The sequence below is a fragment of the Rhinolophus sinicus genome, chromosome 14 (assembly GCF_057876585.1).
Source record: "Rhinolophus sinicus isolate RSI-liver-muscle chromosome 14, RSI-T2T, whole genome shotgun sequence".
Classification (NCBI taxonomy): Eukaryota; Metazoa; Chordata; class Mammalia; order Chiroptera; family Rhinolophidae; genus Rhinolophus; species Rhinolophus sinicus.
In genome coordinates, this window is record NC_142514.1 from 156,836,863 (window position 1) to 156,852,831 (window position 15,969).

The window sequence follows — 15,969 nt, forward strand, 5'->3', positions numbered from 1 at the left end:
GGACTCTGGCCACGCGCTGGCCTTAAGGGATGGGGTCCCGTTAAGAAAGGGGGCCTTTTCTCACCCGACAAAAAAATAACTACCCAACTGGGAGGAGGTTCCTTCCCAGTGCCACCTGCTGAAGGCGGCGGGCTAGGCAGATGGAAGAGGACCTGGACAACTGGTTGAGGAAGCAGGTGGCTGGTCGGCGGGGATAAGAGGAGGAGGGCTGGGAAGGAGGATAGGCGGCAGCCCCGGGAGAACTAGGAGTCCTGAACGTGGTCCGACCCGGTGGAATAGACCAGCAAGGCCCTTTGAGAATGGAGCCGACGGGCCAAGAGAGCCAGGGGGCGGCGGGTCCCCAGGAGGGAAGGGAAGAGACCCGCCGGGAGGAGGCGCCAGAGCCGGAGCCGAAATACTCAGACCTCCAGAGCCGAGACGACGAGGCTGGCGCCCAGCCAGTCGGGCCGCGGGGCAGGGAGGCGGCGGCCGACGAGGGTGGGGCCCCGGCGGGTCCCGCGGTCGCCGGGAGGAGAGAGGGGCGGGGAAAGTGGGACAGAAGGGACGGGAAAGGAAAGCCGCGGGAGAGCGAGAGTGGGAAGGACCTGGGGAAGCCCGAGGACGAGGCGGGGAAGCCGGGAGACCCGCAGCCCGGTACGTCCCGGGAGTATTCCTGGGAGAGGCTTCAGGAGAGGGCCGAGGGCACGGAGCAGGTCGAGGGGAAATATCCCCTGGAGGAGAAGCCCGACTGGCAGAAGATTCCGAGGCAGGAGGAGACCAAGGAGAACGAGCTCTTCAGAGAGAAGAAGGAAACCTCGGCGGGCAGGGAAGCCGAGCAGCTGGTCCATCGGCCCACGATCAGATTCAGTATCTGCCGCAGATCCGTCCCCCAGTCACTGTGGTCTGACCTCTGGAGCCACTCGCCCAGTCTCTTTAACCAGCTGGCGAAGATGGGCGACCCGGACGTCCTGGAAATGGTGCAGCATGAAGGTAGGAGCCCGCGGGGTGGCGCGCGGGGAGGGTCGGACACCGCGCAGAGCCCCCAACGCAGGCGTAAGGACCCCGAGGGACGTTGGCGGCCCTGCGGCCTGGAGCTCGGGGACGTTCGCACAGAGTGGCGCGCCTTGCGCGAGGCAGGGACTGCGCGGCGAACAGCTCCTGCCAGGCGTGGGTGGATGGGTGTTGGCGCCCCATGATTTCCATTACTGCTGGGGCGAGCCCGGGACCTCGGTCCTGTGACCGCTGAGGTTCCGAGAACACCCTCCTTGCTTCTAAGGAGGTGGAATAATGCAGGGAGGCCAGATGAGCGGGCTGGGTGTGTGGACTTCTGTCCCTGGGCCTATGAACCTGGGCACGAGGAAGAAAGTCTCCCACAGAGAGTCACAGCTTAGGGTGCGTGACAACGGATCTGTGTGTAGGGGAGCTGGTCCTTAATGCTTTTGCCGCTCTTTGTTCTCAGATTATTGCTCAAGCTTTGAGATCCTTATTAATTTTGTTAGTGGCCTACCCTAAGGTTATCAGCTTGAGATTCTTGGGAACACTGCTGTTGTACCAGCTTTCATTGAATCTTGAGTTACGTTGAGAACTATTTGCTCATTGTTTGATAAAGCTATTATTACACATACCTATATTCTGTCGATCTGGTTGAATACACACCTTTTCCTAAAAATGCACATATTTTTCTGGGACTACCTCGAGGACTTTCAGTGACACTCAGTTCCCTAGGTGACACTCTGTTTTCATGTCTTGTTTAATATGAGATCTAAACATGGAAACAGTTTTTTTAAGTGATAGAATATCTAAGCAGTCTTACTAGTTACTAGACTGCAAAGGCACCAAGAAATGCAATGCGTTATTGCATCCTCCTTCACTTTCTTAAAAGCTTTATTGAGATATACTGTAATTTACATAATTATAAAAGTCACCCATTTAAAGTGTACAATTCAATGGTTTTTAGTATATTTACCGAGTTTTGCAATCATTAGGAGTCTAATTTTAGAACATTTACATCACCCCAAATAGAAACCTCTTAGTGACCACCCCCCATCCACCTTCATCCTATTTCCAACCCCACCCTCCCATCCCACACCCGACTCCACCCCACCCCACCTCACCCCCAGCTATAGGCAACTACTAATTACTCTCTCTATAGATTTCCCTATTCTGGTTACTTCATGTAAACAGATTTATATATAACAATTCTTGACAATTAAACATATAAGCAATCAGTGATCTCTTTTGTAATTGGCTTCTTTCTCTTAGCATACTGATTTTGAAATGTAACCATGTTGTAACTCATATCAGTGCATCATTACTTTTTATTGCCAAATAATATTCCGTTGTATAGATATACCACATTTATCCATTCATCAGTTGGTGAACATTTGGCTTTCCACTTTTTTCTTTCTTTTTTTTTTTTCTTTTTTTGCTCTCATGAATAATGCTTCTATGAAAGCTCATGTATAAGTTTTTGTATGAAGATGTTTTTATTTTCTTGGGTATATACCTAGGAGTTGAGTTGCTGGATCACAGGGTAGCTCTATACTGAACATCTTGAGAAACTACCAGTTTTCCAAGTGTCTGCATCATTTTATATTCCCACCAGCAACATATGAGTTCCAATTTATCCATATCCTCACTAACATTTGTTATTGTCTCTTATTAATTGCCATCCTAGTGGTTATGAAGTGGTATCTCAATGTGGTTTTGATTCGTATTTTCTGTGACTAATGTGTTAAATGTCTTTTCCAGTGCTTGTTAGCCATTCATGTATCTTCTATGGAGAAATGTCAATTCAAATCCTTTGCCCATTTAAAAAAAAAATGTTATGTGTTTTTTCATTATTGCATTGTAAGAGTTCTTTATATATTATGTATATATGATTTGCAAATATTCTCTCCCATTTCTTGGGCTGTCTTTCCATGTTCTTGATGGTGTCACTTGAAGCAACTACCCCCTTTTTAAGTAAAAAAATAATTTAAGGAGAGAGGGGGGGAAAAAAACTCTTGAAAACTTTCAGCTTTGACTAATGGCTTTGCTAAATGATGTAATAAATTTATTTATTATTCTCTAAATAAATGATTGGTGTTCAGTGGTACAAAAGAAATCAAAAGTATAAAATTAGAAGCCCCTTTCTATACTCATTTAACGGTTTCCTCCTTTGCTGAGAATCAATTTTTTTGTAATTTCAGGAACCCGAAGTTCTTAATAGATATATATTTTTTTCATTTAAAGTATTCAGTAATTTCTTATAATCACTCCTTCTGAAGTAAAGCTATGAGCAGGTACAGAAATATATCCTTCATTGAAGGAAAAGTGGAGGAAACAAATGGAAATATGTAATTTTCTATATATAATGAAAAAAATATATATCAATATGGTATTGCAAAGATTGACATTGCAGATGTTAGAAATATGATCTAATTTAGCCTTGGGATAATTTTACTTCCTAAAATACATACTTAAATTAGTATTACTTCAGCATAGTAATTTTATATTACTGCAGCTTGAGTCCAGGAAAGTTTTAGAACTTTTCCCAAAAGAATTTCAGTTTTCCCTTTTCTTGACAAGGGATCATTTTTAGTATATTTACAGAGTTGCTACGACAAATGGCAAAGGTCTTTGCAATTTATTTATATTCCTTCCCTATTGTGAGCGAAGCTCTGTCTTTGATTTGGGTGGAGGTTGGAGACAAAGATACTGGTGTAGAATACCAGGTATATTTGATGGTTGGTTCTGGTAACTGCATCCTCCCCAAATTCCTGTTTCCTGTTTTGTTCATAGATCCAAAATCCAAGCTCAGCAGGGCTGTGTGGATTACTGAGAATGGGGCCTAAGGAGCAGGACGGTCCAGGCCACTCAGATGACACTTATATTTCTAAATATTTTTCATTATATCAATTATTTTGCTGGGTTGATTTTACTGCCAGTTATTGAGACCTCTGTTATTACTAGGGCTGTGTGAAGAGTGTGTTACAATGAGGATGTATTTTTTAACATTGACAATCCAATGGATTTTGGAAGCCCAGTTCTAAATATACAAGTATGTTTCTTCCTGGAGTTTAAGGACACAGTTATCAAAACAGAAGTGTTGGTTGAAGAGCCTGAAACATACTGGGTTACATAGCATCAAATTTTAGGAGCTACTTTTAGTTCTGTATGTTAAAATATAAACAGATTTCTTACAGTAAATTTACTGAAACAGTTAAGCCTAGATCTTGTATATTATGTATTTCCTAAATCACCTTTAAAGAGTGAATATGCAAAAGTTAAACAATTGATTTACGTGTGATAGGAATTCTTCCCAGAGAGAGAATGTTAACATTCTGCCTTTAGACATAGTAGTTAATATTTCTTGGATATGTTACATTTTCTCAGTTTATTTTCTTGATACTTAAACATATAAGCAATCAGTGATCTCCAATTAGCTGTTTTCCCACTAATAATTTTTAAAATGAAATTCCAAGAGCAAAATGTAATAGAACATTTAAAAAGTAATGTAAACAAATACTGCTAGTAAAATGTCAGTGTTACTGATATTAAACTATTGACTGGTTGACATGATAAAGAAGTTCTGATCTGAAATATTCATTCTTTATCTGGTTTGTGACACATTTAGTATTGGGAAAGACCGTTTAAGGGTTTAACATAGGAAAAGGCAGTTTTAAAGTTGAATGTAAAGTTGTCTGCATCTTTACAACTATATTAAACATTGCATTTAACCAAACCATCTATCTTTTGGTAATGTGAATATTTTATTGCATTTACAGTTGACCCTTAAACAACACGAGTTTGAACTGCATGAGTCCCCTTTATGCAGACTTTTTTCAATAAATACTGTCTATGTATTTTCCTTATGATTTTTCTTAATAGCATTTTCTTTTCTCTAGCTTACTTACTTTTTTGTAAGAATACAGTATGTAATACATCTGACATACAAAATATGTGTTAGTCTACTGTGTATGTTATTGGTAAAATGCTTCCTATCAACAGTAGGCTATTTGTAGTTAAGTTTTTGGGGAGTTGATCGTTATATGCAGACTTTTGATTGTGGGGACGGGGATGTCAGTGCTCCTATTCCCTTCGTTGTTCAAGGGTCAGCGGTATTTTATTTTGTGCTGCTGGAAGGAGTGTAAACTGAGAAGACCATCTGGTAAATGCAAGGGCTATTTCTGGCCTCTGGGTTTGCTGGACTGTGTATTCTTAGTAATGTGCTTTCAGTGAAAACTCAAAGCTCAGTCTTTGGGCTGGGTTTACTTTTAGCTCATTTTATGGATCTCCACAATGATTGGTATTAAACCCTCCATATCTCTGGCTTCTAGCCCGTTAGGAAGTGTATAGTCATTTCCATTGACTTTAGAGGAAGTTGGAAGAATACAAAGAAGCTGATTTAGAGTTTGGGGCTTCAAATCCTGCCTCTTCAGATAGGCCTCTGTTTTGACAGAAGTTTGGTGATTATGCATAGTTATCACAGCCTTATAGTCTGTGAGTGAGTGTGAAAGTGTGTCTGGGTCTCGGGCATGTGTGAACATCTGATTGTGTCTGTGAGAGAGCTAGTGAACACTGTGTGAGTGGTAGCACCGTGTTTGAGGAAATACATCTATCCTCTTTAGCCTTTCTGCTTTTCAGAAAAGAGCTCAGTTTACAGAGTGTGCTTCACCTGGCTCTCAGGGAGCTCGCAGTCTTGTGGAGGGAGGTTTAATTGGGCTAGACATCCAGAAAGGGCTACATTCAGGGTGACATGGGAGCAGGTAGAAGGCTAACCCAGGAGGCAGATGAGGAGGTTTCAGGCGAGCACTGAGAGGAGGATATCAAAACTGATATAATGTGAAAAATAAGCAATAGTTCACCTAGAAAGAAAATAGTTGTTAGTTCTAGGGAAAGGAAGCAACCATTGAACGGTGAGAACATAAGAGAAATAGCATGGATAGGCGATAATCTGGAGGAAATATATGGTCCCGTTTCCACATTTTCAAATGAACACATTGCATCAAGTCCCGACAGCAGCTTGAAAATATTTTTCAACTATATGTTAAGCGCAGCAAAAATAACTAGATGAAGGAGGGATTAGTGCTTGCAGTTTTCAACTTTCTCTTCTAAAAAACAGAATTATAAAATACTCTATAATGACACTTGTTTGCTCTGTACTTGGAACTCTATTTATTTCTTCTGCATAATAGTGATTTTTTTTTTGTCCCCAAGGAAGACGAAAGACTCCCTATATCAGTTCTCAAGTACCGTACATTGAGAGACAAAGCATGTATTTCTTAGAATCCAATTCTTTATCTACTCATTCTAAGAGTTTGCTAGATTGGTGTCCTTTTCATTAAAAAAAAAAAAATCCAATGAGAGATGGTCAAGACATTGTGGCATTTTGAGCTGTACATCTAAACAATACTCATGATAGTACCGTATGATGTTTTATGTTTTTCAAATAATTTTTACTTATATTTTTAATCTTATAGATGGAAAAGGCTGCACTTAGAAAAGTTATAGCTGTAGGTAGTCTGTTTTCATGCTTTGCTTATAATAACTCTTAACTTTTAAATTAATAGCTCTTGTAGCAAAAAGATCTGAATATGAAGGAAATTCTTTTATCTTTATTCTGACATTCTAAAACTTACCCCAAAGAATCTAAAACAATTTTGAACATTAACAAAAGAATAGAATTCATCCATCCTAATACTAATAACATCAACAAAAATACCATTCATTGACCTTTTCTGTGCCCGTGACTGCATGAAGTACTTTACATGCATTATCTTATTTAATGCTGGCTCAAACATTATGAGATAAACATTAATGCCGTGTAGATGGTATTTGATAGCTTTGAATTTATGTCATATTGTTAAGTTGCTTTACTTGCAGCCAGTTTGGGTCAACTCCAGCAAAAACTGAAAGAATATTAAATCTACACGGTAAGAACTAAGAGATAGCGATGGACATCCCTGCTAGATGTTTTCCTCTCAACAGATTTGTGGCTATTGATTAATACCTGCATTTATCAGAATTAAGTTTATTTGTTAGTTGGTAAGATTGTATCCTATAGATCAGTATTTGATGTTTTCTCCCATAGATTATAGACAGTTTTTGATACTTCTTTTGGAGACCCTTTTGAACAACTTAGCTCCAGGAAGATCTTAGGTGTTTCCTTCCAGTATATTTTCCTTTGAACTTTTTTGTTTGATTTTTGAATTGCTATTTTATCTGTATTCAGACTTTTAACATATTCTGATCAATTGGCCATGTTAACATGTTTTTTTTCTTACTTAATTTAGAGAGAAGAGGTAGTAGGGACGCAGACGATGCTTTTGAAACGAATGAGGTAAGTTAAATGTATATTAGTTTCCTATAAGTCAGAACAAAAAAAATGAAACTAGGTTAGAAATGACTTCCTATAGATACTGAGGTCTTTGCACTTCAGTTATTTACTCATACTACATTCTTTCTATTTTGTCCTTTAACTTATTCCTTCTTTAGTAAGTAAAGCAAATTCCATGTTTCACACAGATTTAATATTGGACCTTTCTAGATGTTACAAGGGAGCAAGCACAAACTTAGATTTGTTTTGAGGCTCCCCGTGAAATAAACTCAATCTTACCAACTAACAAATAAACTTGATATGCAAGATTGACTTACACTCTCCTAGAGTATAATACAGGTAAAATGTGACAGCTTTTTATGTTACAGTTATTAGTATGTGATTAGTAATTATTGATGATTGTGCCAGGGTTCAAGTGACTCACCCCGAATTAAGTAAATATATTAAAAAAGAATAAGTAATAAAATTAAATAATACTTGTAAAAATACAAAATTTTCTTCACTAGAAGCCTTATTTTATTTATATAAAGTTGCAAAAAGATACTAATAATTTAGATTTCTTATATATAGAATATAAGCATTCTGAAAGTGTTTCAGATAAAATCGTCTTTCTGGTAGGCTCTAACTGACCCAGAGCAGTACTCATGGAGTTGCATGTTCTTGAATTGGGTTAGGGGTGCCCACCTAGATATAAAAAGATTCTTTAAAAGCAGTTTTTTTAGGAACGACTGAAATTTCCTCCCTGAGAAACAACCTATCAGAATAGGTTGGCTGTGTGCTAGTTAGTTGGATAAACTGGTTGGATAAACTGGTTGACTTAAGATTCTCAGACGTTCTGAGATTCCCTTAAAAGTTCAGTGATGAAAATGCTGAAAGAAAGAGATTATGAGAACCAAAGGGACTGTGAAAAACAGTTGGTCCAGTAATTTTTTAGTGTAATTTTTACACCACCTGAATAAGAATGACATGAACAAGTTCTTAAAAATACTGACTTGTATATAGAATATAAGCAGACTGAAAGTGTTTCAGATGAAATAATCTGAATACTCCAACCTCAGACTACAAATCAGTACCGTTGGGGATATGGTTGAGTCATGACTTAAAAAAGGCACGCAGGTGATTCTTATTACTATTAAAGCTTGAAAACTGCTGTCATAAAATAGAGTCTCCACAACTAAAGTAATGTCATGTAACACAATGAACATATTTTTTGAGTGAGTAAATGAATCGACAGTGTTCTAGAAAATAAAGAACATGAAAAATTAAAGCTTTCATGTCTTTAGAAAAGACTGAGGAAAGATTTGTCTTATGAGATTGACTGAACCAATTTAAATGATAATAGAATATATTGTCATTTTCATTTTGTTCATGTTGACATAATAATATACTCTACAGATCTTTTTATGTATTGCTCAAGTTAACTTCAATTACAGCAGTCCACATTCTTTGCTATTTTTCATATTTATGTATATTCCAGACTTAAACTTGTATAAGAGAAAAACAATTTCATGTCGTATTATGCTTTTCCTTATCCTTTTGCACATTTCAAGAGCATTAGATACTGCTTCCTTGCCTTCAACCTCAGGTGTTCATTTGAAACAATTTTGCTCAAATTTCTAAGTCTTTACATTTGGCTTGCCAAACTCAGACATTTATTTACTTAAATTCAACTATAGTATTTTAGAAATATCATATGTCATAGGTTTTAGTTTTTTTGGATTCCCCCCCCCCCCCCCCGCACCTCCATAGGAAGGCAAGAAGTGACAGGTGACAGGGGAATGGATTAAACCATGGGAGAATAGCATTGTCATACCAAACTCTCTTTTAGACTCAACCTAGACTTATGTCCAGCATGTCTTTTTTTTAATATAGATTGCTTTGGAGTAAAAACAGCACCTGTCTGAAACAAAGATGAAGAATTACTGATAAAGTGATAAAGAATCACTGATATGATAAAGTTTAGAGTTATTAAATGAATATATTATTGAATTAATCAGTTTAAAAATGACTATAGCTTTTGCTTCCAGAAAGATGGAGTAGACGAAGTTTTTCCTATTCCTTCTGCTAAGTACAACTAAAACACCTAGACGTTATACTTAAAACAAACATAAGGAGACTTTGAAAGTTAGGGAGAAGACAAACAGGCTAGCAGTCTCAGGATTCAAGGGACCACACTGAAGTTAGTTCCCTGGGTTTTCTCTTTGCTTCATATAGTGCAGACTGACTGCTAGAGAAGCCAGTAACACAGAAATGCTAACTGGCACAGACAAATAAAGCACGAGGAAAAGCCTACTCTCTTTGACTAATGGACCAGGAAAGGGGTGACTGAGGAATACAGAAAACTTACAGTTAATAACTGCTTAATAACACCATAGGGGGAAAAAAAACTGATCCTACCGCTGTCCCCTCAAAAATAACTCAATTGGGGAGAGTAGACTTTCACCCCGGCCTGGTTGTAACAAGATGCCTAACTCCCCATAGAGTTGATATTGAAAAGACTGGGTGGGGGGGCCAAGATTTTCATCTCCACTGGATGAAGACATGTCCCTCCCACACACATTTGCATAGTGTCAGTGGAGAAAATGTGGACAGCCTGGACTTTCACTCTCATCTGTGGTAACAAAGTACTCAATCCTTTTCTGCTGGATTGGTATCAGAAGTGGCCTGGTGAAAAGCCAGGAGTTTCACCACTGTCTAGAAGTAGAGACGCCACCCCAACACCACTCTCTGCCATGGTGACAGTAGAGTCCATGTAGGGAGCAGTAAGCAGACACCCTTACCTTTTCCAGCTATGTTGGGAATAGCGAAGGCCTAATAGTAAGCTTGAACTTCCACCCTCACCCAACAGTAATTAGAAACCCTTCCAGCACCCCCACCACCTCTTCATATCCACGTAGGCTGAGTGGGGCAACTGGAATTCTACCCCCACCAGGTAGTAAGGCATCACTCCACTTACTCCCACCAGAGTGGTATCAGAGATGACTTGCTAAAACAAGAAACTTAAATAAAATCTAGAGTCTTGTAACATAATACCCCGCAAGTTTAGATTTCTATAGAAAATCACATATAACATCAAGAGGATATCATCTTAAATGAGAAAATAAAAACAATCAGCAGATACTGATACTGAGGTGACACAAATGTTAGAATTATCTGATTAGGATTTTAAAGCAACTGTCATACGAATGTTTCAGTGAGCAATTGTGAACATTCTTGAAACAAACACACAAAAAATACAAAGTCTCAGCAAAAATATAATAGAAGTTTAAAGAAAAACATATTAGAAATTTTAGAATTGAAAAATAGAATAACTAAAATGAAAAACAGAGTGGAATGGATAAAGAAAAGAATTACTGAATTTGGAGCTAGAATAGAAATTACCCATTCTAAACAGAAGAGGGAAAGAAAAAAAAGAAAATGAACAGAGCTGGAGAGACCTGTGGGACTATAACAACAGATACTGTATTTGTGTTATTGTAGCCCTGGGGAAGAAGAGAGTGGGATAAAGAATTAAAGAATTATTTGAAAAAATAATAGCTGGAAATATCTTAATTTGTCAAAAGACATAAACCTACAGATTCAAGAAGCTGAGGGAACCACAAACAGGATAAACCCAAAGAAATTTACACCAGTCAAACTAGTTAAGAAAACTAAAGACAAGAAAACCATGGAGGCTAAAAGAAGTGGTACAATTGTTTCAAGTGCTTAAAAAAATGCCAATCTAAAAAGTCCCAGTAACCCACAGGAGGTCATGAAAAATAAAGCAGAAACAAAACAGAGGGAACAAACAGAAAACAAAAAATAAAATAAAATGGCAGAATTAATTGCTAATATATCAATAATTACATGAAATGTAAATAGTCTAAACACACCAATTGAAAGAAGAGATTTGCAAAGTGGATTTAAAAACATGAAAGTAAAAGGATTAAAAATATACATTATGGCTGAAAATATATGCAAACATTAATAAAAAGAAAGCAGGAGTGCTAAATTAATGTCATATTAAGTACATTATGTAGCAAAGAAATTGTAGGCAGAACAGGACATTATATAATGACAAAAAAGGTCCATCCACAACATTAAGACATAGCAATGCTAAAGTATGCACCAAGTAATATCATCACAATATGTGAAGCAAGAAATAATAGCATGGAAAGGAGTAATATACAAATCTATAATAACAACTGGAGACTTCACCTCTTTCTTAACAATAGATGGCACAACTAAAAAGAAAACCAGGAAAGATATAGATGAACTCAATCCATCTACCAATAGGATATAAGTGACATTTATAACTATTCCACTTGGCAAGAAGAGAAGACATACCCATTTCAAAGACTGGTGGAACATATGCCAAGATAGATCATATCCTGGGCCATAGAACAACCTCTACAAATTTAAAATAATCGAAATGATACAGAGTGTGTTCTTCTGACTACAATGGAATCAAACTAATCAGTAACAATGGTAACAGGAACATTTCCAACAATTGGAAACTAAACAACAATCCATGGATCAAAGTCTCAAGGGAAAAACCAAACCAAACCAAAACATTGAACTGAATAAAAATGAAAATGTAACATACTAATATTTGAGGGTTGTAGCCAATACAATGAAAGGGAAATTAGTAGCACTACATATGTATGTTAGTAAAGAAGAAAAGTCTCAAATCAATAGTAAGCTTCCATCTCAAGAAACAACAGCAAAACAATAAAAATAAGAGCAGAAATCAATGAATTGAAAACAACAACAACAACGAAAAAAAAAAATATATATATATAAGAGAAAAATCATTGAAACAAAAAGCTGGTTCTTTGAAAAGGTCATAAAATTGACAGACTTCTAGCTAGACTGACAAAAAAGAGGAAAAGGAGAAGTGGGGAGAGAGAGGAGGGGAGAGGAGAGGAGAGGAGAAGAGAGAAAAGAAAATAGAGAAGAAGAGAGAACACACATAACCAATATCAGGAATAAAACAAGGCATATCATTAGATTCTGTGCATATAAGGAGAGATAATAAAGGAATACTAAGAATAACTCTACACATAAATGTTACAACTTAGATGAAATGAATAAATTCCTCAAAAAGCACAAACGACCACAACCCACTGAATAGAAAATAGTCCTGTAATTATTAAGGAAATTAAATGTGTGCTTTAAAGTTTTTCCCCAAAGAAATCTCTAGGCCCAAATGGTTTACTGGAGAAGTCTATCAAGTATTTAAAGAATAATTAACATCAATTTTATACAGTCTCTTCCAGAAAATAGAATAGGAATAAACACTTCCCAATTCATTTTAGAGGCTTGCATTACCCTTGTACTAATCATACAAAGACAGCACAAAAATAAAAAAAATACAGGCTAATATCCCTCATGATTATAGATACCCAGATGCTTAGTAAAATATTAGCAAATAGAATATGAAAAAAATTTAGTATCATGACCAAATTGAGTTTATTCCGATGATGGGAGGCTCCTTTATTGTTCAAAAATCACTTGATGTACTTTATCATATTAAAAGGCTAAAGAGTAAAAAAAAAATAAAAAAATTAAAAAAAAATCATGATTTTATCTGTTTTTTTCAGTAAAAAAAAAAGTTTATCTAAATTCAATGCCTAGAACTATACACACTCGTAGAAAACTAGGAATATAGAGGAACTCCTTACCCGATAAAGAACATCTACGCGACTCCTACAGTAACCACATAATTAATAGTAAAAGACTGAATGCTTTCCCCCTTTGATCAGGAACACATGGTAAGGCTGTCCTCACTTACCACTCCTCTTAAACATAGTAAAACTCAAACTTTTGCAGTGAGGCAAGAAGATAAAACAAAAGGATTATGGATCAGAAAGGAATAAATAAAACTCTTCCTATTTGCAGATGACATGATCATCTAAATAGAAAATCCCAAGAAATCTATAAAAAAAAACGAAACAACAGCAACAATACAAACAAACAAACAAAAAACCTGGCTCTCCTAAAACTAAGAAATGAATTTAATAAATTATTTGCGTTTCGATATATGAACATTGAACACATGGAAACTCAAATTGGTATACAGGTTAATACAATTCCTATCAAAATCTCATCAAGACTTTTGGTAGATATAGACGAGATTTTTCTAAAATTTATATGGAAATGCAAAGGAAGTAGACGAGATAAAATAATTTTGAAAAAATTGAAAGAAATGACTCTACCCAATTTAAAACTCATTTTTTAGCTGCAGTCTAGTTAAGACTTTGTGGTATTTGCAAAGAGAGGGACATAGATTAATGAAATAGAATACAGACTGCATAAATAGCCCCACACAGTACAGTCAAATAATTTTGCACAAATGTGCAAAAGCAATAGAATGGAGGAAGGATAGTCTTTCTAACAAATGGTGTCGGAGCATTTGAATATCCATAGGCAAAATTATGAACTTCAACCCAAACCTCACATCTTATACAAAAATTAATTCAACGTTGATCGTAGATTTAAATATAAACCATAAAACTATAAACCTTTTTGAAGAAAAAATAGGAGAAAATCTTTAGAAACTCGGTCTTGGTGAAGAGTTCTTAGACATGACACAAAAGCATGATTCATAAAAATAAAATTTGATAAATTGGACTTTATCAAATTTAAAGAACTTTTGTTCTGTGAAAGATCCTGTTAAGAACAGACAAGCTATAGACTAGGAGAAAATATTTACACATCATGTATCTGACTAATGACTTGTATCTAAAGAAATGGCAAATGGTATATAAACAAATGGTTGTTTTTAATGGTATTAAAAAACAACCAATCCAAATGGGCAAAATACATGATGTGATATTTTCTAAAGAAGATACATATGGACGACAAATAAGCACATGAAAAGATGTTCAATATCACTAGTCATTAGGGAATTGAAAAATAAGACCAAAGTGAGATATCACTGGACTCATATTAGAACAGCTAAAATGGAAAGTAGTGACAATACCACATACTACTGGTGAGGATGCAGAGAAATTGGATCTCTCATACATTGCTGGTGTGAATGTGAAATAGTACAGTCACTCTGGAAAATTGTTGGGCAGTTTCTTTAAAAACTAAACATACACTTATAATATGAATCAGTAATCACACTCTTGGGCATTTATCACACTGAAATGAGAACTTGTAAAGCTGTTCATAACAGCTTTATTTGTAGTAGCCAAAAGTGAAACAATCCAAGTGTCCTATAGGTGACTAGTTAAACAAACTGTGGCACCTTACCATGGAATACTACCCACAAATATAAAAGAACAATGTATCGATATATGCAACTTGAGTGGATCTCCAGGGCATTATACTGAGTGAAGAGAAAAACAAAACAAAACAAAACCTTAATAAGCCACATACTGTGTGATTCTATATTTATAGCACTCTGGAAATGACAATATTATAGAGGTGGAGAACAACTTGGTGGTTGGTTGCTAGGGGTTACAGATGTTGAGGGGGAGGAAAGTAGATATAACTTTAAAGGAGTAGCACAGGGGAGATCTTTGAGATGGCATAGCTCTTTGTCTTAATTGGGCTGGATCTTACTCAAATGTACACATGATACAATGACATAGAACTACACACATATTGTGTACTCATGTCAGTTTCCTGGTTTTGACATTGCACTACCGTGTATCCCCCAAAATAAGACCTAGCCGGACCATCAACTCTAATGTGTCTTTTGGAGCAAAAATTAATACAAGACCCGGAGACCCGGTGTAATATAACATAATATAATGTAATGTAGTATAATACCAGGTCTTATGCTAATTTTTGTTCCAAAAGACGCATTAGAGCTAATGGTCTGGCCAGGTCTTATTTTCAGATAAATATGGTATAGTTATATAAGGTGTAACCATTGGGGGAAACAGGGTGGAGAGTACATAAGATCTCTCTACTAGCTTTGCAGATTTCTGTGAATCCATAATTACTTCAAAATGAAAAGTAAAATAAAAATGTGAATGCAATTTTTATTCTTCAGTGTCAACTTGATTTTCTCTTACACTCTAATGCCGGGGGGGAAAAAAATCACTGCACATTGCAGTCAATTTTTAAAAAAAGATATGTTGATAACAGAATATCCATTCAAGCTTTGGATTGAGGCAGAGATGACTGGAATCATTCATTTTATTCCATTAGCAAGTTTATAGTTATGATGAATATTTGGGCCTTTTGCAAGACTGATAAATATGTAGAACTTTCAGGCTCATTATTTTAAAAGTGTTTTATGTTTTCAAAGGATAGCTTGTGCTTTCATGATTGCTTAAACTTTAAAAGGACTAACTTCTAGTGTTACCTCTGATTTATAATTAATATAGATCATCATTGAACATTGATATAATATTGGAGATCCAGAAAATGCATGTGAATTTAAAAGTTATGATAAATATATTTATATTATCACTAGAAATTAAGCAAAAATTAATTTTTACAAAGCCAACATTTATTGAGAACTTCCCATGTGTTATTTTATTTAATCTCATTGTAAAGAAATTGTGGCATAGAGAGGCTAACTTTCTCAAGTTTACATATATGCATAATTGAAGAAACAGGTTATGAGGAATCTATAAAGTGAGACTATGTAAATTGGTTGATTGTTACATCCACAAAGTGTTGGTGCTGGGATTCTGAACCCAGGCAATCTAATTCTAGAGCTTGCTCTT

At 36.5% G+C, this 15,969-nt stretch overlaps 1 protein-coding gene across 1 annotated transcript in view; it reads left to right on the top strand.

The window, feature by feature from the left end:
* The first annotated feature begins 284 nt into the window (after nt 1–284).
* The window catches only part of ANO5 (anoctamin 5), a 73,328-nt gene continuing 57,643 nt past the window's right edge, over nt 285–15,969 (top strand). Inside the window, exons 1-2 of the mRNA XM_019742616.3 lie at nt 285–969; nt 7,257–7,303. Of these exons, the coding sequence (XP_019598175.3) occupies nt 300–969; nt 7,257–7,303 (717 nt within the window). The 5' untranslated portion in view covers nt 285–299. The remainder of the gene's footprint in view (nt 970–7,256; nt 7,304–15,969) is intronic.